A 23549-nucleotide genomic window follows, 5' to 3' on the forward strand; every position below is an offset into this window, starting at 1 on the left:
AAGGGTAATTTTTTCATCTTTTTGTGCATCAATTTTTCATCAACTTACCAAAATATCCAAATATGTTCATTAATCCTTTACAAAAAACCTGAGCAGAAAAGGAAATTTAACAAAGAGGCAAGACTTTTACCAAATGTTCACTTTTATTTTTTTAAACTCTTTAAATCCAGGACAACTCATTCAATGAATTAAGCACTAACATTTTATTAGATTTTTTTCCATTTTTACATTTGTCAGAGATGAATGGTGGATTTTAACATGAACTTGTGAAAGTAAAACAAAACTAAAGGAATATATAGTAATAATACATTAATATTAATTAATTCAATACAATGAAGAGTGGGGGCAATGACAGAAGAACAATGGCCCAGAAAAGGTGGGGTTATTGTTTTTACGTCTTCCTCTGTGGTCCTGTAATACTCACCACCAAAAACTGAGTTCAATCACCAACAGTGTAGGAAGAAATGGAGCAAACTCACACATTTCTGCACCCCAGGTCTCCCAAAGAGGAAACACTTTAATTTAAATATTTTTATCAAAGCATCTGTTTTCATCATCATAAAATGTTTCTGAAACGTACGTTTTCCTTTAACCTTTATTTTTTTATATTTGCATTTTTCCTTTTTTCTTCAAACATTTTTTTTTTCTTTCTGTTTAGAGAAGTCGAGCTTCTCAACAATTTGTCAGTTTTTGCAGATGTGGCTGTGTTTGTGCACAAATGTACCTTTACCTGTGTGTGCCTGCATGTGGATGTGTCCTTGGCTGAGGCTTGGAACAACAGAGTTGCTCAGAAGCTCATGTCGATGTAAAAAGCTTGCACACATGAGGGATGAGGATGTGTTTGCTAAATGCATGTATGGAGTGCTTGTACACTTTCTCTTCTTATACTGCTTAGCCTGGATAAGGGCCGTTGTAGCAAAGACATACTGAGAGGTTGAAGCTGGCTCAAAAAAAGTGTGTGGCCTTTAGTTGTGTGTGTGTGTGTGTTTATCAACATAAAACTGCATCAGCTTATTGAGGAATTTGATAAACTGGTATGTGCTTAAGGGAGAGCAGACTAAATGAAGTGTGCGTCTCTCAGTGCCCGCCACAGATGTGTGAACGAGCTAACATGTCTAAAAACGTCAGGGATATGTGGATGTAGATGACACGGGAATCTGTGTGTTCAGCTTTTGGGCTCATTTAGCGGCTGAATGAAGCCGGGGAGGACTTGTTTGAGCATGTGTGTCTGTTTGTGTGTGTGTTAAAGAAGGCACGGACGGTGGTGTTGGAGGCTCAGTCTCTCAGGTCCATGCTGGAGCCAAACAGAGCCACCAGCTGCTCTTCGTAGTGGGAGATGTTCCTCTTCATGATCTCCTTACAGGAACCCAGGAGGCGCTCAAAAGCCTGAACGTCTATTACTGCAAAGACAGATTTCGTTTAGTTCTCCTGCAGGGATTTAAATACCTGATAGTTAACACTCACCTTTCAATCACTGTTCACGTTAAAATAACTTATGGAAAATTGTAAACTTCCAAATCTATCAAAACTGTAGAAAAAAATTCTACATGTTCATTTGAATGTGTAGCAAAAAAGGGAGGTTAAAGCAAATGTGGAGGATACCGGATTTTATTTTGAAATGATCTGAAGGCGCCAATGATCGTTTTTGGTAGATGTCTTCCAGTAATTCAGTGAAGGTGGGGGTAATGAACGGAGATGTTTGTTACTTTCCGTGCTTGGACATGATGATAGAGCCCCATCAGGACCTTTGGTCCTTCTCTATCTTAAAAGACCCACTCAAACGAAAACCGTGTTTTTGGTGTTTTTACCATGTTCTTGTAGCATTCTTTTGAGGATGGCGGACAAATATTAAGAAAATTAAGCTTAAAATTGCATTTCTGAGTATTTCTTTATTTAAATTGTTGTGATTTAGGGGCAGAAGAATGGAGAAAAATGGAGTTTGAAGAAGAGCATATCCATTATATAGAAAATACTCTGGGTGGACTACAAACTCTGCTCCATTCTGATGCATCCCCTTGCAGACAAAATGATCCATGCATGTCTCTGTTTTCTTTGTCTGAGCTGGAATCTAGCTAAAAATTTTACGGCTGGATAGCTTCAACATTTTTGTTGGTTGGGCGTGTGAGGGGCTGTAAGACCGTGGGAGAGCGTGTAAACCATCGACTGTATCTGAGAACCGGACAGAGGGTGTGTTTGTGACGTCACCCAGAGAAGACAGTTTACTTCTGACTCCAACAAAATGAACTAGTGAAGTCAATTCAATTGCCATTTTCTGTGATATGGACGCTTTCATTTGAAGCCAGAGGACGTCAGTAAGCAGTGATTGGTCCAACTCGGTAGGAGTCAATGTTTCTATGGCAACTATTGACGGCAATGAAGAGTGAGCTAAATGCAAGTTTGGGAAAATCTGTCAAACCTTTTAAAAGTTTGAGATGGGGGCCAGAGGGCACCACAGGCTTTGATTGAGGCCTCTGATTGGCCAGTTTATAAATTGAATAACTTGCCATAAAGAAATAATATTAGGAGGAAAAAAACAGGATTAGCAAGAACGTGTTAAGAAAAGGTAGCAGAGCAAATTAATTCATTTTTTCATTTATAAAGGCCAATATTACACCTTAGTTGTCTCAATGAGCTTCACTATTCAGAGAATGGATATTCTGACTAATAGAGTGACTGAGTAACAGCTCTATACAGCCCCTCACACCCCCAACCAACAAGAAGTTTTGGCTTCTTCCTGTTTGGAACGCCAGAGAGGAGGGGGGGGGGGGGTCACTCAGTCCAGTTCTCTTATACAGTCGATGGTGTAAACATGTGGGTGATGCCCCACAATTTAGGGGTATATTTCTAATGAACATCTGCCGCTCTGTGGAAACTTTGTCCTAGAAAACAACACAGATTTTCTGATTTAGTCTAAAAACGACAATCATAATTAAAGGACCACAGGGAACAGTTTTAAATACACCAAAAGATGATGGGAGTGGGTCTTTAAGAGTTCACTGTTAAGCAACCATGTTCAATGAAGGTGGTAGCATTTAGGAGTTACTTTCCATTTGCACAAGAACCTTTGATTGGAATTTGAAATAAGTTTGCTTGTAATGTCCATAATAATAAGTAGATGTTACGCTTCAGTTTCTGGGTGATTTCTGGGTAAATCCAGTCTATCCTGTTCTGTTTGAAAGCGTCCATTCACACGTAATTTTCCAGTGCTGAACTTTTTTTCTTGGCTGGACGGACCCAGAGGAAGGGTCAAGGTTAGGATTACGGTTGTGGTTAGGCTTAAACCGCCAAATAGTTCCTGAGTGCGGCTGTTTGTGCAGCTCACCATTCCTCCAGGGGATGGATCAAACGCGGTGAACACATTTCACAACTAATTGGTCTTTGACTTTAAGTTTAAATATAAGTACTTGCGGCCAAAAACAAAATCCAGCCTTGGATGCACTTAAAATACGAGTGGTAAAAGCAGCAGTGTGCATCTTGGCTGCACATGTGGCCATCATGAATTTCCATCAATGTTTGTGCTGGTTGCATGTAAATACGTGTAAATAACATCAGCCCTTTTGTTTCCCACGTGTGTTCCGTGTATGTGGTCTTACCCAAACACTTGACATCTCCCACAGCGTAGGCGGAGGCGGCCCGGGGCTTGTTAGTGACCAAAGCCAGTTCCCCGAAGTACTGACCTCTGCTACAGCGTGTTATCTCCACCTCCGCATTGTCTGCGTGGTCTGCCTTCGTCTGCAAACGGGGAAGAGAGCCCAGAACAGAATTAAAGGCTTGAAGCCCGCCAGTGCATCCTTCTCTTCCCCCATGAGAAGCACTCAGCAGCTGAGCATACAATGGTGAATCCTGCTGTTGCTAGGCAAAAAAACAAGGAACACTTCTACAGTCTGGTGGATTTTGATGATGTGTGTGGGATGTCATTGTTCTAACGTGCTACACAGATCCTGGCTGATTATGGATTTCGATTGGCTTTTGTGGTATAGTATTCATGGATGAAACATTCTGGCAGAAGCTGAACAGTAAAACAAAAAGCTGTGGGAAAGAGACATTAAAGGAGGTAAAGATGATTCTCTTACTTTACTCTTCATCATGATTTTGACCTCTCCAGATTCTACAATGTAAAAACACTCCGCCTTTTCTCCCTGAGGAAAGATCGGAGAGGTCAGAAACAGGATATGTTCGAGCTGCATGTACGGAAAAAAACATTTTTACCTGTGCAATAATGCGTTCGCCATCTAAGAACTGCTTCATTCCAAGTACATCCACTATCTTCATCCTTTCATTTGGCTGAACAAAGAAATGTTCAGAAACAGGAAGGTAAGAATAAATTAAAAAAAAAGTGTACTTACACAATTTCACAATGTGTTTTTTTTCTAACACAAGCGCTTTCCTCACATAAACTCAGATTTAAGCACAGATATATTCTAGAATCAAGTTCAAAATCCTCCTGCTGACCTATAAGGCCTTAAATGGTATGACCCATCCTATATGAAAGACCTTATAGTGCCTTACCATCCAAATAGAACACTTCACTCACAAAATGCAGGACTGCTTGTGGTTCCTAGAATTAGTAAAAGTACGGTTGGAGGTAGAGCGTTTAACCACCAAGCTCCTGTTTTATGGAATAAGCTCCCAGCTCATGTAAGACACAGTTTCTACATTCAAAGTTAGACTTAAAACATTCCTCTTTGGATAGGCTTATTGTCAGACTATCTAGTGTTCAGAGAATATTTACCTTACTGTTAATTTGTTTAAATTAAACTTAACAATAACAAAGTTGTTAGTAGTCTGCTAGAAGTTTCAAGCTGGGGAAAGTATGCTGCACTGGGGTTCTGTCCTCTAGCCTCATCTACTTTTACTCTCCTTCACTCCTCTATCATTTATTTATCATCTAGTTCTCCATGCCCCTGTTTGGTGCAGTGCGATTCATGTGCTGTCCCACTTCCAGATTCCAGTTGGCTCGTCCGTGCTCCTGTACCTGGCTGTGTACCTCGTCCCTACTACTGCTCCTACACCTGGCTGTGGATCCTGCCTCTGACTTGTCTCGCGCCCCCAGCCGTCCCCCAAATCCATCTGGATGAAGCTCGTCTGCTGGACTATTTAAACATGTAGTTGTAGAGTTAGATAAGTTAATTATTCTGTAAGAGTTCTGGTAAATCGCCTGTCCGTCCTGGGGGAGGATCCCTCCTTCATGTAAACACCCCCGAGGTTTCTTCTTTTTCCCCCCCGAAATCCGATTTTTATTTGGAGTTTTTCCTTACCGCGAAGGAGGGTCTAAGGGCAGGGATGACCAGTTTGGTTTACTCTGCTTAGTTAGTTCAGTTTATAATTTTCCTGTTGAATTATATTCAGGATCCTTTTGATTTTATGTTTACTTTACAATTACCGGTACAAAGCCCATTAAGGCAACGGTTGGTGGGACTTTGGGCTATGCAAATAAAAGTGAATTGAATATATTGAATTTATGAGTGTATTCTATATTCACAGTATTAATATCATAGAACAACTCCTTCATCCACCTAATCATTTCACACCTAAGATTCAAGCAGAGCTGAATTACAATATCTCATCAATATTAATTTGTTGCCATAAAATTGTATCAACAATGTTCTTGTTTTGCAAATTTGCAATGTAATTTGCAATGTTAATAAAGTTCCTCCTCGTTCATTTTTTTCTTTCTACTCCTGTCTGACATGTTGCCATTGAAATCTGTATCAAGACACCTTAATAAATGTGCTGCTTGGACAGTTAATATTTAGGTTTAAGGCTCTTTTAGTCTTTAGTAAGTAAACCAGCTGCTGCGGTTTTAGTACGATGTTGCTAACCTATTAGCATGATGCTAGCAGCATTTTTATTTACTTGTAAAGGTCTAACTAATGGAAATGTGAGAAACCCCTTCAAGCTTGAAACCCCACAATTACATTCATACGTAAACGTACACAAAAACATGGAAGACGGTCTTAAGGCCCGTACACACCGGGACGAATATTCGCCAGGCGTTATTCGCCAGCGTTTTTCGCCACGTTTTTTGTGTTCACACCCAGGCGATTTTCGCTGACGATGAGTGGAGTGAACATGCAATTTCATTCCCTGACATTAGATGGCGCTTAATGTAAAACAGAAATACTCCTGTACACAAGGTGGCGCTGCGCAAGTTTACGCTTCTGAAAGTCGCTTTTCACTCAGAAGAAGAGAGCAAGTATTTACACGCTTGTCAGAATCAAACAAAGAAAACATGAATATTTCAAGCACCAGTAGCTCCAACTGGTGCTTGGTTCGGGGATATTTTAGAATGTCCGTCATTATTGTTTCGCGGCTGTGTGTAGACGCTACTTGGCGTCTATCTTCTTCGCTGGTATGTGTGCTCAGCAAGGCAGTTTTGTGTTTGAGCGCCCCCAAGTTGTGTTTTACTGTAACTTCAGAAGCTCCAGACACGTGAGCAAAAGCGCCATTCTCATTGGTCGAGTAGATTTCGACGCGACGCGTCGAAAAAAAAAAACGAACCCGAGGCGTTTTTTTTTTTTGACGCTTTAACGCCTGGCGTTTTTTCGCGTCGGTGTGCACACTCTCATTGGGGCCCTTTGTTTAGTCACGAGGCGTTAAACGTCGGCGAAAATCGCCGGCGAAATTCGTCCCGGTGTGAACAGGCCTTTAGCGTGTGCATTAAAACTAAAGAATGCTGAAGAATTAAATAAATACTAAGCAGACACCCTGTGTTTGGACTTGAGTCTAAACTTTTCCTATTCCATTTTTGGCTGGTATAGTGAGATATTTCAATAGGTAAAGAGATATGAAACAAATGGACGTGAAAAACAAGTATTTCTGATCCTTTTATTAGTTTAAAGTAAATTTGTTTTCAGAGTATGTTCAGTGATGAAGCAAAAACATGGAGAAGATGCTCTGTAAACACAAAAAGGTCATTTGAAAATAGGGTGAGACTCAAAAGTTTAAATTTATTTTATTGGAAAATTGTGTCTAAACTTTAGCCTGAGAGTGTAAATAAATGGAAATATCAATTCCGTCCTGTGATAAATTGTTTTGTGTAAGGAATGAATTAATCATTAGCTGTAAATAATTAATCTAATCTATTTTAATATAACCTAAATATTACTGTGAAAGCCTCATTTTGAGGTTTGTTTTTAACTAGTGACATTGTGGCACAGTTAAAGATATAAAACACAATTTAAAAAGTGGCTTTATGAAGTTATTATAACAGACTTGCTCTAATTTAACAGATCAAAAAAACATTATGAACGCTTTACTGAGCTATTTAAAAAACTTAACACAAAAATAATTTTAACAAAAAATTTGCTTAAAGTGAAACAAAAAAGAATAACATGCTAATTTGTTTAATTAATCGCAATTAATGTGATCATTTGACACCCCTAGATAATACAGTATTGATATGTAGGGTCAACTGTTGCATTAAGTACATTTGCAAAGCTTTATTTAAAAAAACAAAAACGGATGTGCTTGGATGAAAGCAGAAATAGAGCATTTAAAAAAAAAATGGAATCATTAATAACCACAGAAAACTATTAGCTTCAGATTTAGATTTTATAATTTAAATAGCGTGGAGTTAAATTGCTTAGTTTCGGAAACTGACAAACGAATGGTGACATCTGAACTGGAGACCCGCCAAACATACCTCCAGTGTTTTGAGTAAGGGCACAGACTCGATGAACGTCTCGTACATCCTTCTTTTCTTGGCGTTGTTCTTAACAATAAGTCTACGAAATGTAGCACGGTCCTAGAAACGGAAAAAAATACATAGACAAATGAGACAGATGAAGAAAACTGGCCAAAGGCCTGAATGCCTGAGAGCTGTTGTCCCCAGCTCTACCTCTGAGAGGCGCTGCAGCAGCATTAACTGTGGTGCTTCATTCACAGACTGCAGGGCCCCATTCTCAACATGTCTGATTTGCACAGCTTACTCTGCTTGCTTAATAAAACACATTGAATCCACTCTTGAAATCAACAAAAGAAACGGATGTAAAAAAAATGAATGAATGGAGCTTTTCATGTAAATTAGTTTTTCTCACAAATATATAATGAACAGGTAGTGCAAATCATTCTAAATCAAATCCCACAATCCTCCATTAGCAGACACGCGTTCCTAGCTTAGTGTGCTTGACATTTTGTGCGCTCTTACCAGACCCCATAGTGCTCCCTCCTGAGTGGCGATGATGGTGGCAGCACGCGGTGTGTTGTACATGAGTGCCAGTTCTCCAAAGCTGCCCTTATTGTTGTACTGACCCACGCATTTTCCTGATACCACAATGTCATAAATACCCCTAAAAAGCAGAAAAGGAAAGAGAGAGAAAAAAACCAAAATATTCAATCATTGAACTCAGAGTAAATCATTTTATCATTTATTTAAAACACCCGCTCTGATTGTCTTTTGATCTATTTTCAAGGTGTTCCCCATAGCGTTTTAATTACATGCAGTTTTTAGCCAAAGGTATAAAAAAGAAAACCTGTGTTGTTTTCTAGGTCATATTTTCTGCAGAGCAGCAGAAATTAGTCTCTGAGTTGAAGGGCAGGACTGTTGGCGTGGAGCAATCCCGCCGGCCATTCCCCTCCCCATTGCTGAGAGCTCTCTGTTTAAGCGCAGCAGGGAGCTCATGGTCCGCCCAGTATATTTCTACATAACAAATAAGCTCTTTTTCAAACAGCAAATTTTCGTCTGCTCCGGATTCACAATGATGTGAATAAAGAAATACTCAGAAAGGCAATTTAAAGCTCAATCTTCTTTACATGTCCTCCACCATTAGAAAAATGTCACAAGGTGCTAAAAACACCAAAACCATTAATTCCCTCAGAGTGAGTCTTCCAGTGAAAGGGGGTCATATGCCAAACATCTCTGGGTTTTGTTTTTGAAATAAAGGAGTACATGTTTGGTCGTCAATGAAAACCAGCCTGGCCTTCACTTCATTCTCTTGGAATTGGCCCGCCTCCCAAAGAAAAAGCCATATCTGAGTGGTTCATATTGAGAGAAACCCATCAAAATAGAGAACGTGTTCTTCAACTATAAACTAAGATGAGCATCTCTGTCCCCTCTACCTCTTTTTCCGTGTGTGGGGATTACACATGGAGAAGGTCATTTGCATTGATAATGCTTAGCGGGATTAACCAGTCGTTTTGTTGGATGGCCTGTTCTCTCATTGGCTGCATCAAATGACTCAAACTTGTTGCTGGCAGAGTATTATCTTACTTTGACTGGATTACCATGAGTATAGAGACAGCAATCACTTTCAAGTTAGTGCTGTCAGCCAGTTAAAGTTGGGATATTTTGTGCATTTGTTGGTCTGCACTGCTTATTAAAACACAGGTGAGAAACTGGTTTGTAGAAAATATTTCATATCATAATTTTACGTGATTTTATATGAAAAGAAGCTTATAATCATCTAGTAACTATGACAATAAAAACACAACTATAACTCAAAATAAAAATGTATTTTCCTAGGTGAGTTTTATTATCTAATTTGTAACCGCGGCCGTGGTGCAGCGATAGGGCGGTCGACCCATGAACGTAAGATTGCAGGTTCGATTCCCGCATTGCACGCCCATGAGTCGTTGCGTCCTTGGGCAAGACGCTGAACCCCACCTTGCCTATGATAAACACATTGCATGTTTATCACCAGTCCCGCCACCAGTGTGTAAATTTGTAATTTGTGTGTGACTGGGTGAATGGGACCGTGACTGTAAAGCGCTTTGGACCTTGTAGGTAGAAAAGCACTATATAAGTATACGCCATTTACCATTTAAATCTCACATGTTCTAAATTTAGATTGAAAAAAAACAATCATTTATCCAAATTATTTTGGGTAAAAGAAATTGGTACAGAATTCCGTTTATTTAGGTATGAACTAAGGGACAAACCCCTCCTTCTGAGAAGCAGTCCCATACCATAATCCTCTCTCCACCAAACTTTCCAAATGGGCAACTGCAGTCAAACAAAAGTCGTTTTCCAAACCTGTTTAGCAACCCAGGCTCGTCTATCAGATTAACAGATGGAAGACTGCGATTCCTGACTCCAGGGAGAGCGTCATCAATGCTCTAGTATCTTGTGGCGGCATGTTTTACACTAGTAAATCTGATGATTTGCATTCCACTTGGTGATGTTTGGCTTAAAAGCTCAGACATGGAAACCCATTATATGAAGTGCTCTTTGCTGCTCTTAATCTACTTTGAAGGACACATGGTGTCTGGAGGTCTGTGGTCACGGACTGTAGAAACATGGCGACCTCTCTACGTTCTTGAGTATCCGCTGACCAGCTCTGTCAGTTTAGATGGCCCACCACTTTGTGACCAAGTTTCTGTTCCTCTCAATCTCTTCCACTTCCACCACCAACAGCCGGCTCTGGATTATTTCATAGAGGTGAATATTCAGGACTTGACTGGACCAGAACTCACGGCGCTCCAAAGAAAGGGTTATGTTTCATAAATGTTTTTAGAAACAGTCTGCATGCATAGATATTTGATTTGATTACTGTTATCCAAAGCATTCACCTAAAGGACACCACAGAAGCGCAAATTACCATTTTTGAACAGAATGCACACATTATCACCAATTCAGTTTCACGTTTAATAAAAAATACCTTTCTAGACTTTAGTTGTGATGGGCACTTGATTACTTTTACAGAAGCCAATTCTTTAGATTCCACTTCCAGGATAGAGTCAGCTCTTTCAACTATTGATTCTTTACAAAACATTTTTTGTAGGCCTTTATTTGACCATAACTTTTCCAAAAAATAAAAGTGTGTATGTTAAAAATGCTTTAATGTGAAGTGTATTCACGAGAAGCCGTAGAATTTTGTGCATTTATTCCATTAGAATAAATGCATTCTTTTGTTTTAAATATTTTAATCAAATGTTGGCATGCTAGTTCCTTTGTCAGGATTACTTTTTATTACTTCATTTATTGTTTAAAACAATTAAACGACAGAGGCAGATTAAAAAAAAGTTTTTTCTGCTCCTCTTTATTTATAAAATTGTAATTTTTTTGGATTGTCTGGATGTAAATAAATGAAATTAAGTTCAAATAAATAAATAAAAATGTATTATTTAACAAATGAACAAGACTTGCTGTCGCGCATAAACCCAAGAAGGGAAAGATAGGAATACAATTAGAGGATTTTTTTTATTATTGACTCCATGAAAATAAGATTCATATCAAAGTTCAGGTCAGCTCGGGCCGCCTGAATGCCGCCGCGGCTCTCTTTCTGGCCGCCAGTCAGCCTCCCGAGGCTGACGTCAGTGAATGTGTCATGTGCCGTAAGCTGAGTCCCTGATTGGTTGATGCAACGCAGCAACCTCACCAATGTTCAGACATCGAGCGCCGCTCGAAATTGCACTTTCCATACAGCAGGACCATGACGCCGCGCCCACACGCTCAAATCACGCCGCAGGACCTCAGATCCCATCATTTGAGAGTTGCCTCTGTCGACTCCCTACAAGGCGATTCTAAGAATTGCTGCTTACGAGCATGAGCCATCACTAGAGTGTAGAGTAAACAAGATGCTGGGACAGCTGGGCAACACTTCACGTAAAGGACAAATACATGTAAAAAGTCAAAAATTAAAAAACGACTTTTTGATTCAAATGACAATTATGGTAATAATTTTTAGTTTGAAAAAATGCTGCTTTGTTTTGTCTCTGACGTCAGTGAAAGATTCATTTTTGCAGATTCGGAGCAGGAACGTTCCCCTTAAGAACTGTGCTCATCACTAACAAAACCAAACACGCCAGTTAAAAAACACTGCTAGCAGACTAAACAAAATCTGCTGAATAAAATGATAAACTGGGGAATATGAAATGTTTAAATATAGCTTAGTGCCTTAATAAAAACTAAACAATGCGTTTCAGCATTGAGCCTTCCTTCCTGCTTTTCTCTTTTGGACATTTCTTTCTCCCCTCTGTGTGCCAGTCTTCCCATCCCACCCTGCTCCTGACATTCACTCCCTCTGAGACTTTGTACAGACCACGGAAAAACCTTGGATTGTATGCTATCAGCCGGACATTTTAAAGGTCGACAAACGTGTCATATAAGGAGCGGAAGCATGCCGTGTGTAAGCAGGAGGATAGTGTTTGAAAGTGGGGCCAGAAGATGACAGCTTGCTGCTTTGTATTACAGCCTGAACTTTGCAGAAATTATTCATTTTATCATATTTTTTTTTAGGTTTCCATAAGGTTTCAAAACTTTTTAACATAATGAAGTCTGGATTTTGGATAATGGCTGTGCGTCAATTCTTTTCTTTTTCATCTTTCCAGCTATTGATTTGCGAGCTACTTCTGTCCCGTTGATAATGTAAATTCAAAGGACGATGTTTCACAAAATGCTTTGTTTGTTCAGGTGCAGCGCAACAAATATAGGATTTCCTTTTAAAACACACTGAAGAAAACTTAAGTGCTCTTTTAATCTGAACTGCCAAAAACTAAAGAGAGAAAAATGATTGTACGGCTAATGACTAAACCAAAATAATTCTGATAATATAGTAAACTTGTTGGGTGTAATCCCCAAACTGCAGCTGACTGCCTCTGTCTTACCTCTCTATGACATAGAAGTTGTCTCCATCGTGTCCCTGATCGATGACGTGCTCTTGGGGTTGAACCTTTAACTCAAACATGGCATCCAGCACCTGCGAGAACTGCTCCTGTTTGTGGAAATGGAGAGACGTCAGACTTAAACCGGAAGAAAAAAAAACAGACAAGCAGCAAATAATGCATGTAAAACATGCCCTCATTGTTGGCGTCTCAGTGTGTTAAATAGATTCATTCACCTGGTCTAGTGTTTTAAAGAGTAAGATGTCTCGGCAGGCTTCTTGCAGTCTGCAGCGCTGTTCGTCTGTTTTTGGGTGGACCACTCTTGGTTCAGTGTCCTCGTCATCATCATCTGGGTTGAACGCCTCTGCACACACTAACACAAAGACGCAACACACTTTATGGAATCTGCAAGCTGAAGTTGAATACAAACTCAGTTGGCATGCTCAAACTCTCAGTCGCCTGAAAACACTGAAGCTCCAAGGTCGTACAAAAGAATCCAAGTAATGTGTGTGTTTTTGTTTGTTGTTTTTAGGACATACCAACCATTTATACAGAGTAACCTGTCAAGTACTAATAATCAGACTCAGAGTTTAAAGGTTTTATAGATTATGAAGACTCAGATGTTAGTTTATTTACTCAAAAATGTGTTCTTTTAAGTTTAATTTGCTCAAAACCAGTACTAATTTACGGTCTGACTTTAGTAAAGATGATGTTTTTTTATTTCACCTACTATTTCCTTTTTTCACTGTAGCATTTTTATTTTCATCCAACACACTGACATAAAGACTACTATTTTTACATCGTCCATAAATATACACACGTCCATGTGGATCTGAAACATTTCTAAAATTGTGAAGCCCTACATCCTTCAGATTACATTTAGGATTAAATAAAATGCTAATTTGGCATTTGCCTCACCATGGTAAAACAACACACATACAGAGCTCAGAGAATTGCTCCACTTGCTTTCTGCTGTGGCACTACAGATGACGATGCTTCACCTGGCTATCTGGATGAATGAGAATCTACACACCTGATTAAAAGTGCAAAAGCTTTGCTTTCTCTAGAACATTTTTTCACAATTTAGGATGCACAACTGTGTGCGAGGAGATTCAAAAGCAGATTGTAGAGCTGGGAAATATGAGAAAAGAGTTAACTACAATCTTTTATTAGCACATATTGTATTTAGCACATATTGTATTTAGGGGCCTCAAAAGTAGCCGGCACCCGGAGAAAATTCGCCGCCTGTGACTGAAACAGTCGCTGCCTACTTTTTGATGACGAACAAAAATGCCACTAGCGCCAAATTTTCCATATTCATTAGTTCTCCTTTTGGTCAATTTCTTTTTCTTCAGTGGTCCGCCTCTACTGTCCGTGCACACGATACGCCCCCCTCTAGTAAATCTGTCTTTGTTTTCTTAGCATGTTTTGATTTGAGTTCACAGGTTGATGACATTAAAGATGTTTTCATTTTGAGAAACACATTTTCATCCCTCATGGGGGGGCTTTATTTTTCAGCACAGTGTTTTGCTGCTGTACTAAAGAAAAAAGAAACACTATGTGAAAACACCAAAAGTAGAAAGCAAAGGCTTTGATTAGAAATTAATAAAGCAATGGCTTAAAAAAATAAAAGCCAAAAAGTTGTTTTACCTTTTATTTTAATTATGTTAAGTCTTCCTCTCTGTTTGCGTTCAACATAATTTCATTTTTTTAGAGTAAAACAGCTGAGGTTTTTCAGTGTAAAATGGCCTAATAATTTGGCTGGTATAAAATAGGTTTTGCCAGTAATTTTTTTTGTTAATCTATCAGCCAACTTAGCCGGTGAGTCAAACTTTTTAATTTCGGCCACTGGGCCGACCAATCTGTGATTGGTCGATATGTAAGAAAGGCTGCGAGCATCTTTGACATCAGCCTCAGTGAATTTTTGAAAACGATTATTTGAGTTGTTTTGTTGAATAAATCAAACTGGCTGTCCTGACATTTTTTTTTTTGTAGTAGCTAAACTCAATGTGGAGAGAGCTTTTGTTTGAAAAGCAAGTAAACTTACTTGAATTTTACAAGTGAGTTTGCAAAAATGGTCTTTCAGGGGCTCCTCCTCAAAAGTTTTAGAAGTTGTGTAGCAGGTAAGCAGATACAGGAAAACGGGTCGGGGGAAATCATAGTCGTGAACGATGTCAAAGTTAAGCACTAGACCCCCCTTTACTGCTTCCAGCTGAAATAATTCCCCAGATTTCGGAAAAATGGGCATAACGGGAACTCATTTTTAAATTTTTCCTGGGGAGAACCCTCAGATCCCCCCCCCTCAGCCAACACCTCATGTCTTCTACGTTTGGCCACCAGGATGCGCCCAATAGTGGTAGCCTCCTAGTTTCTCCTCCATAGCCTCCTACTCTGAAAACTTTTGAAGCCCCTGATATTTATGATGTCAGCAAATAAGTGTAGTGTAAAAGCATCTACAAACATAACCAATATTGCCAGGTTGTTTATGTTTTGAAAAATGATGCAGTTATATTTAGAGTGTTCATTAAGCAACACACAAAAACAATGATTAAAATAACTGTCAGACCAAATGGAAGTTAAAGTTTTTTATCTGCATCTTGTCTTTTGCAGTATTACAATACACTAAATATGTTTTGGACTTTTCCCAAGGACTGTTATGGAGATAACAGCCTTAAAAGGTGCCAGAGGAGACTTGACCATACTGATATAGACATTTTAACACTGAATGCCCCACTCAGTAATGAAAACATGTTTTAATTTAAATCTTATTTTTTTAATCCACAACATAATATTGTAGCTACTTTTTTGCTATACAATCTCTGCATATAATAAACTTTCTATTCTGACAAAATGCAACAGACTCATATGATTTAGTTAGTTAACAAATACATTATAATAACTGATATAACTTTTATAACTGACAGATATTCATTTTAACAAGAAAGGTTGATCTTTCTTGAATATCAAATGTTTAACACTTATATAACTTTCATTTTTTTAAAGTAATAAAAAAGCTCTGCAAGGTCAGAGACTTTCTTGCAGAATTTACTGAAAAAAGACCTCTGTCAACCAGAAAAGCTGGTACTGCCATCCATCATAAAAGCATCTTGTTGACTCTAAAAATAAAGGGCAAGATAGTTTTTTTTTCTCCAACATCAAACTTTGAAAAGCTCCTAAACCACAGACCACATAAAGTTGAAGGATTTTGCAGAAGTGCTGAGGGTTGTTCTTGTAGATGCAACAAACATCTGCCTGAACTAAGCCAGAGTGTGTATCTGTTTAAAAAGGCCACAATAACACAATCAGGCACATCTTTGAATTGAATTGAAATGTACAGACTGCAGGTTATGAATGACAATACAAATTACTATAAATCTATGGACACCCAAAAAGTATTTTTAAGTACTTTGCCTGGCTTGATATGCCTAAAATCAAGTCAAACCAACCATAGAACAAACTGGTCTTCATAGGCAGCTCGCTTCACTGTGCTTCAACTCACTGGAGTGTACCAAAAGCAAGAATTTAAGGACTCTGCTAATCAGCTCAAGTTTGACATTTAACCTAATCTCACTACAGCAGCTCATCGAAAAGCTGACGCTGCTGGGTGTGGACTCAGTCACTCTGTAGATAAAAGCTGGGGTCTGACGAAGCCAGCAGGGCACAATCAAAGTGTACAAGATGACAATAAAACAATTGCAGTTGTTTTAGTGCCAACATGTTATCATTCCGCAAAGCTAGTTCCTAAAAATGACAGAAGAATTAGGATCTCTACAAATGTGCAGAATATGGTACACTTCTTTATTTAAGATTAGCTCGTGCATCCCTCCTTGAACCAAGAAGAATGTCATTTTCATTGTTCTTTCTAGGATAACCATCTAAAAACAGGTCATCTGAGCAACCTTACATTTCTCTGATTATGTGAAATAAGACTGCAATCTTGCAGAGAGCTTTCACCTTTTAACTGTGCTTTGACAGACATTTTTACACTTTTCTCTCTTGTTTAAACTCTTAAAGTTCAAACCTTCATAGAAAAATAGGTGCAGAATTATAGAATGAAAACACAGATCTGCTCGCGATCAAATATTTATGTAGATTTGGCAGCTGAATGGACCCAGTCTGTACAGGAGACGAAGCACAGACGGGGTTGATTGACATGATTAACAGTCAATCAGGATGCAGAACACAGTGCACTGTTAAAAAAAAGGATTAAAAATAAATTACACTGAAAAAAATCTGCAAAAAAAAGAGACAGCGAAAGATGAACCATGTTACAGTGAGGGACCACTGTATTGCAGTAGCTGTCTTTGTTTTTATTGACACGGAAAAGGGAAACAAACTGACATCAAAGACTACAGCGGAAACATACTTCCTGTTTATGCTTTTTGTAATACATAAATAAAAATAATTACTTATAGGAGTATGTTTTCCATTTGGTTTACCAGAAAGACCAGGGAATGACAAATTTTCAGATCATTATGATCTACTGGGCAACACATCACTGAACCTAAAAGTGAAAAGAATCTTCTAAAAAGAAAAGAAACGAGTAACTTCAAAGAAATGCTAGTGATGAAACTAAATATGTCCATTACTAGTAAAACAAATAAACATAAAAAAAAACTGTTTTGCAACTTCAGCACAAATGCTGAAAAGAAGAAATGGGTCACTGTGTTCACCAAATCTAAAAAAATGAATAAATTACATTTGATATTTGCAAAACAATAAAAAAAGTTGTTAGGTCTGACAAATTCTAATAAAGGCTGCACTGCAGAACGCAAGCATAACATTCACAACAGGACGTCAGAAAAGATAAACATCTGTTGGCGCGCCCAGAGCCTAATCAAGGTGCAGTGCAGTGTGACGGCTGACGACATTCGATCAAACATGTGTAAACATTACACTGGTACAACAGAGCGTGAGAAAGGAAGATCGCTGTCTGTTAAACAGACACCAATGCAGGCAAAATGCAGCTTAGCAAAGGCGCTCAGCACTGGAACAGTTTTAACATTAATTAGCATTGCCAAAAATACAACATCTAGTCCAAAATACCATCAAAATACATGACTCATAGAAATGAGGGAAAAAAAGATGCAGTTGAACCATTGATGTAAGCAATGTTGATCTCTGTGAGGATTACACTCTAACACAAACACACATTCATTTACAAAGCACACACATTCATACACAAACAGTCGTTTTCTTACCTGACACTCTCCTGTTGAATCTGCTAGGAGGTGGAGCTGTGAAAAAGAAGAGAAAATGAAATCAAAAAATACATTTTTCATTATTTAACACAACTGTAAAACTTTTCAGAAATCTTTGGGGTCATTTGAGATCTCAACAAGCAAAGCTCATAAAAAAAAAAAAAAAATCACTGAGATAAATAGAAAAAATTTATTTAAAAAAACTAGCAAAATCCAGATGACAAGTTTGACTGATACAGTCCCTAGTGAGAGTCCTTCAGTCAACTAAGGAGAGCAATAACATAATGCAACAAATAACAAGCAAGTTTGAAGAATTAAAGAAAAATCCCATTTGGTAAACTTCATGTTATAAATGCAACAGTTAGAAATACCAGCAGATGCAAGCATTGAAATTTTATTTTACAATCTCTAACATATATAAACCTAAGGTTCATTATGGCAAAGTAAAAAAAATAAAACAGTATTAGTGTTTACATGATGAAAATCAGGCACAAGTTCAGTATCTTTTTATTCTACATTTCAACAAACCAATTTTGTTTTTTAATGACATTGACAAACCAGAAAGCTTACTTGAAAATGTAACCAAAAAAAAAACTGGCTCTACATGTGGCTGTTTGTTCTTTCTTTTGGCAGCTTCACATTTTTTCTTAGTGTGAATTCTCAGTAAATTCATCATATCATGACTTGACTTGTTTCCAATCCTGAATTATACTCATTTCCAGATTTCAAACCTGCTACCACCTAATTATCCATCATGTGGAACGCACACAACATCAGCAGTGTAAAGAGTTAAACACCTTAAGAAGGTTTAAACCCTGAACATATATTTACTGAACATAGCAAGGATTTAACGTTAGTGATTGAGCAGAGAGTAGACTTTAAGTTATACGCTATTATACCATTAATAATCTAAAGCATGTTTGATAACATGCTTTAGATGCTTGGCTTTTTATGTTACTTAATATTTTATAATAAAGAACCATAAACATGCCATAAACAAAATTAAATCCAAACACAGAAAAATAATTCTCTGCATAGGACACGATGTTTACAAGAGAAATTTTAACCACAACAACCAGAACAACATTTTATTTCTTCCGCTGACTTCAATGGTGGTCATCAAGCATATCATTTGTTTATTAAAGGTTAGAATGTACAACGGGTTCAGAATAATAAATTATGAAATACTATGCGATACATGACAATATTTTCTTGAGACTAAACTTGAAAGCAGAATGAAAGAATATGTAATTTGCAAAGGGGTAGAAGGTGTGATCAGATCAAAAAGCAATTGTTTATTCTATGCCCCATTTCTAAACTCACGTTTATCTTTAAATGTCTTTATAGATACTGAACGATTTGACTATTGGGTCAAAGCAGGTGTATGGGAAACTACAAGCACTAGCCAAACGCTCCTGCACTCAAACATAAGTGGAAGGTTCCCACTAGGACTCTGATGGAGGGATTCTCAAGTTGAAACGTAGAAAGTGTATGGTTTTACCATGAAAAGCCACGTTTTAGGGCGAAGAGTGGGAACTTTATTATGAACAAAAGATCAGACAGGAAGTTTTTTTCATCTTACAGTTCACAATGCAACATGAAAAATCTGATAAATTTACACACAAAAGTTAAGGTTTAGAATTCAGAGAAGCTGCCCTTCAACACTAGCCTGCTACTAGGAGCATAAGTGCTTCACAGCTGCTGTTGACACACATACACACTCACAAAGTGTGCAGTCTTACCTTATTACTAATGTGTCAGAGCCCATTAGATCTAGACTGTGAGTACAAGAATATGGGAGAAATTCACACATGCATGCCATTTTTCTGCACCTGGGAAAGAGTTCAACCCTGTTCTCTCTGGAGATCACCATTGCCCAAAGGATCAAAAACACTGACTGGCTCCACTAATTAGTTCACATATAAGTGAAACTCACACGAGAACTTTTTTATTAAACCAACCAACAACAGCTTAGATACAGGATAAAACTAAGATGCAGAATTAAAGAAAAGTTTCAACTTCATTTGTGAGCATGTGCCGTCTTACATACATTTCTTATTTATATGGTTTACAATAGCCTAGTTCTTAAGGTCCACATACACCTTTGGTTCTAAGTTTGCTCTACAGGACATTTCAGTCAATCTTCTCAAACAGTTTCCTTAAGTGTGAAGGTTCCAGTCCCAAAGATGTGGATAACTTCCCTTTTTGAAATGAACTGTGGTACACTTTATTCTAGTGTGAATAAAGTCATATATATATTAGGCCTGGGCGAAAAATCGATTAAATGAATTAATTTGAATTTTTTGTTACGGGTGATTTAAAAAATAACTAAATCGAGTTTTTGTGCAATGGCGCATTTTTGGCTCCCCAGAGCTTCCGTAGCGTTAATTTCACACGGCGGTATGGCAAGCGACAAACAACAACATCATAGCACACACAAAACAGCAAGCGACAACATGGCTACCGGTGAGAGTGGGAAGTTTGTTCCCAAGAAAGGAATAAAATCCTCTGTTGTTTGGAACTGGTATGGGTTTGCTGCCACAGACGTGGAGGAATCCCACGCTGCAACATTTGCCTAAAGCCCATCGCAGTCAAAGGCTCTCACTCGCGTGGCACGCGCTCAGTCCTCTTACACACGCAGCGCCCCGACACACATACACATTCTACAACGTATATATATTTAGTTCACTAGTTAGATAAATAAAAGCAAAATTTGCTTTAAGTTGTCTGCCGTTTGTCCTCTTGCTGTCCTTAAGTGTGTGTGTGTGTGTGTGTGGGGGGGGGGGGGTTGGAAATCGAATTATTTGCCATATCTCCATATATATATATATATATATATATATATATTAGAGCTGCACGATATGAGGAAAACTCGCAATATGCGATATTGGTGATTAATATTGCAATAACGATATAATATGCGGTACATAAACAAATAGCAAAACAACCAAACACATCGTTTCCATTTCACTGCAACAGCTTAAAATTATATTCCAAATTCCCCTTGTCGACGTAGGAAGCAAACATCAAACATAAAAGGGCTCATCTGATTGATCAACAACATAAACGGGCCATTCCGATTGGTTAAATGCATAAAGGGATTAATTTCATTTGTTCAATATTTCAAGCTGCCATGAGTTTGTTTTAGCACATTTAAGGTAACCGTTTATTGCGATTATCGCCGTCTTTTGCGGTATGCGTTTTGCACAGCTTGATGTCGCGATAACGATAAATTTACGGTATATTGTGCAGGCCTAATTTATATAATAAATAAATAAATTAAAAAATTATATATATATATAAATTTTCTTACTTTCAAAATATTATTTTTCCTTAATCAAAAAAGGTCTATAATGGAACATTGCAAATCGTGCTAATGCTAACCATTTCTTGCATGCTGTTCTAAAATTTGCAGTTTGTATTGGTTTTAAAGTTGTGTAAAATAATACAAAATTGTAATGTCAATTTTGGGTGATTGTTTTGCAGTGGTGCCCAGAAGGAAAAATATGAGTCATGGCATTTATACTCTCACCTGGTACTGTCTATAGGGAACTCATTTTACAAAAATTGATGCTTGCAATACCAGCCAAATTTGACCAATGAATAATATCTCAATATTTAGAGGCTGTCACATTACAGACGCAGTGGTCCCCAACTCTATTCCCCATGAGCTACTGCCTTTAACCACGCCTGGTTGCAGTGAGCAAACCGAGGCGTGGCTCAACGTGGGCGGGGTTAAACAGGTTGCGCTCCGCCCAGTGTTATGTGATTCTTCCCACTAAACAACTTTCTTCTTGAAGTCTTGAAATATTTTTATTCGCATTTTATAAGATTCCACATGCAATATTACCACCTATCAGATTCGGGAGTGTCTCCTGAGATGATTAAATTAAGGATGGTCATGTACATTTTTCTTTAATTCAGGAAAAGATAAGTTATTTTGATTTTAGGATACATAAACTCCTGCTTTTTTTTTTATTAGAAAAAACAGCCGTTTTTCATTTATGGCTACAGGAACAAGAAAGGCAGACTGAACTAAACTGTGATGTGTTGGTAGTGAATGAAATGGCTCTTAACTTATAAAAATATTTCTCATATTTTGCACTAGACTAGAGAATACAATTTGCTTCTTTTTTTCCGCCTCTGTATTCCGCGCTTCTGATGAGTGGACGAACACACCACCCTCCTCTTCCTCAACACGTTCACAGACACAGCAAGTGAATGAGCAGAACGTTCATGGTATAAATAAACCCTAGAGACAATCGCATTGTTTAAAAGTATAAATGCCGCTCAGAAGTTCATCGCAGACGGTTGCAGGCAAATCCACACAAGATTAGTACCAACCAAACGCGTGATTGTGGATACGACTGATGCGATGACCAATCGGTTGGATCTTTAAAGCGAATGACAAGAGATGTCTTTTTCCTGGGAACCAGTTTATGACCATAAAATCGCAGCGTAGCGCATGAATGGAATAAAGCGCTAGGTGCAACAATAAGACTAAAAGAGACGACACAAAAACGTACAAAAATGAGTGACAATGGAAAACGAAGTCACTGGAACCACTTCACTTTAACTGATAATGTGAAAAGAGAATTTAAGAGTCTGCAAGAAAACAACACCATCTAGAACCGGCTCCACAACCAACCTGCACCTGACAACTGAGAGAATCTTCTCCTAAACAGCAGATCATTACTGACAAAAGAAACCAGATCAGCTTCACAAAGCTGAGACACTTAGTATTTTTAATGCCAACGATAACTGTTACGAAAAATCACATAAAGTGTGCGTGCCTCAACGCGTTTAACTCCGCTCACGTTGAGGTATGCCTCTGCACACCGCAGCCAGGGGCTTCTAGCTTGTTTTGCATTTCCCCTGCCTCAGTAATTACTGGTCACCTGGATCAGGTGTGTTCAGTCAATCAGAGACTGGGTCACTCAACTGCAGCTGGGTTAGCTGCAAATCTAGCAGGGCAGTAGCTCACAAAGAACAGGGTTGAAGACGCCTGGTTACAGTGTGCAAGTATTGTGACTAAACTGAACAACGGCATTATTATCTCTAAACAGTGTTATTACATTAATGCAGCAATGCAACGACAGCAAAACTTTACAACATGACAACACAAAACACTACCTGAGAAGGGTATAAATGTACGAATATGATTCTAAATTACTGATTTTTGGATAGTGCGTCCAGTCAATAAAATTCAGATTCTGATGTTTTGTATTCATTTATCATTAACAGGATGTTATGTAAGGATTTAGTAAGTGATGATCTCAATGTCCTGCAATGACCTTTTAACATAATGATTTAAAGCCAGATGTCACGTTAAGATGGTTCTTGATTTTTATCTTAAGTTTGATAAGTTTTTGCATGAATGTTTGAATGCTATTGTATTGCTTTGTGTATAATTCTTGCTTTGATTGCTTGAAATAAACCATTTAAAAAATAAAATAAATAAAAAAATAAAAAATTTCAGCATTTTGGTTCTTGGTTTCATATTTTTGTTTTGAATTTAAATCCCATTCAATGGTGAATAGCCAGCGATGGTAAGGTGTACATGCAGACATTTTAGTTTACAATAATAGTAGAGCAGTAGAGTATGGCCAAAAACATAAAATCTCAGATTTTTATTCCAAATTTGATTTTCGATTTTAATCAATTTTTTCCTCCCTGCTTTTACTTTCTATAAAAAAAAATTATGAAAAACTATTTTTAATATCCCCTTTGGAAATTTTCTTGAACATCGAGTTCAACTAACTAAAAGCTGTAAAAATGTTAGATGAAATGTAGATCAATGGAGCA

The 23549-nt window shown here is 38.0% G+C and overlaps 1 protein-coding gene across 1 annotated transcript in view; it reads right to left on the reverse strand.

Annotated features, from left to right (window-relative positions):
- Nucleotides 1-124: 124 nt before the first annotated feature.
- prkar2aa (protein kinase, cAMP-dependent, regulatory, type II, alpha A) overlaps nt 125-23549 on the reverse strand; it is a 45079-nt gene continuing 21654 nt past the window's right edge. The window contains exons 3-11 of the mRNA XM_004070323.5: nt 17745-17780; nt 12780-12916; nt 12547-12653; nt 8150-8291; nt 7646-7747; nt 4210-4284; nt 4074-4139; nt 3594-3732; nt 125-1400 (exon numbers count right to left, since the gene is read on the reverse strand). Coding sequence (XP_004070371.1) covers nt 1276-1400; nt 3594-3732; nt 4074-4139; nt 4210-4284; nt 7646-7747; nt 8150-8291; nt 12547-12653; nt 12780-12916; nt 17745-17780 — 929 coding nt within the window. The 3' untranslated portion in view covers nt 125-1275. The remainder of the gene's footprint in view (nt 1401-3593; nt 3733-4073; nt 4140-4209; nt 4285-7645; nt 7748-8149; nt 8292-12546; nt 12654-12779; nt 12917-17744; nt 17781-23549) is intronic.

The sequence above is a fragment of the Oryzias latipes genome, chromosome 7 (assembly GCF_053564925.1).
Source record: "Oryzias latipes strain Hd-rR chromosome 7, Olatipes_Hd-rR_3.1".
NCBI lineage: Eukaryota > Metazoa > Chordata > Actinopteri > Beloniformes > Adrianichthyidae > Oryzias > Oryzias latipes.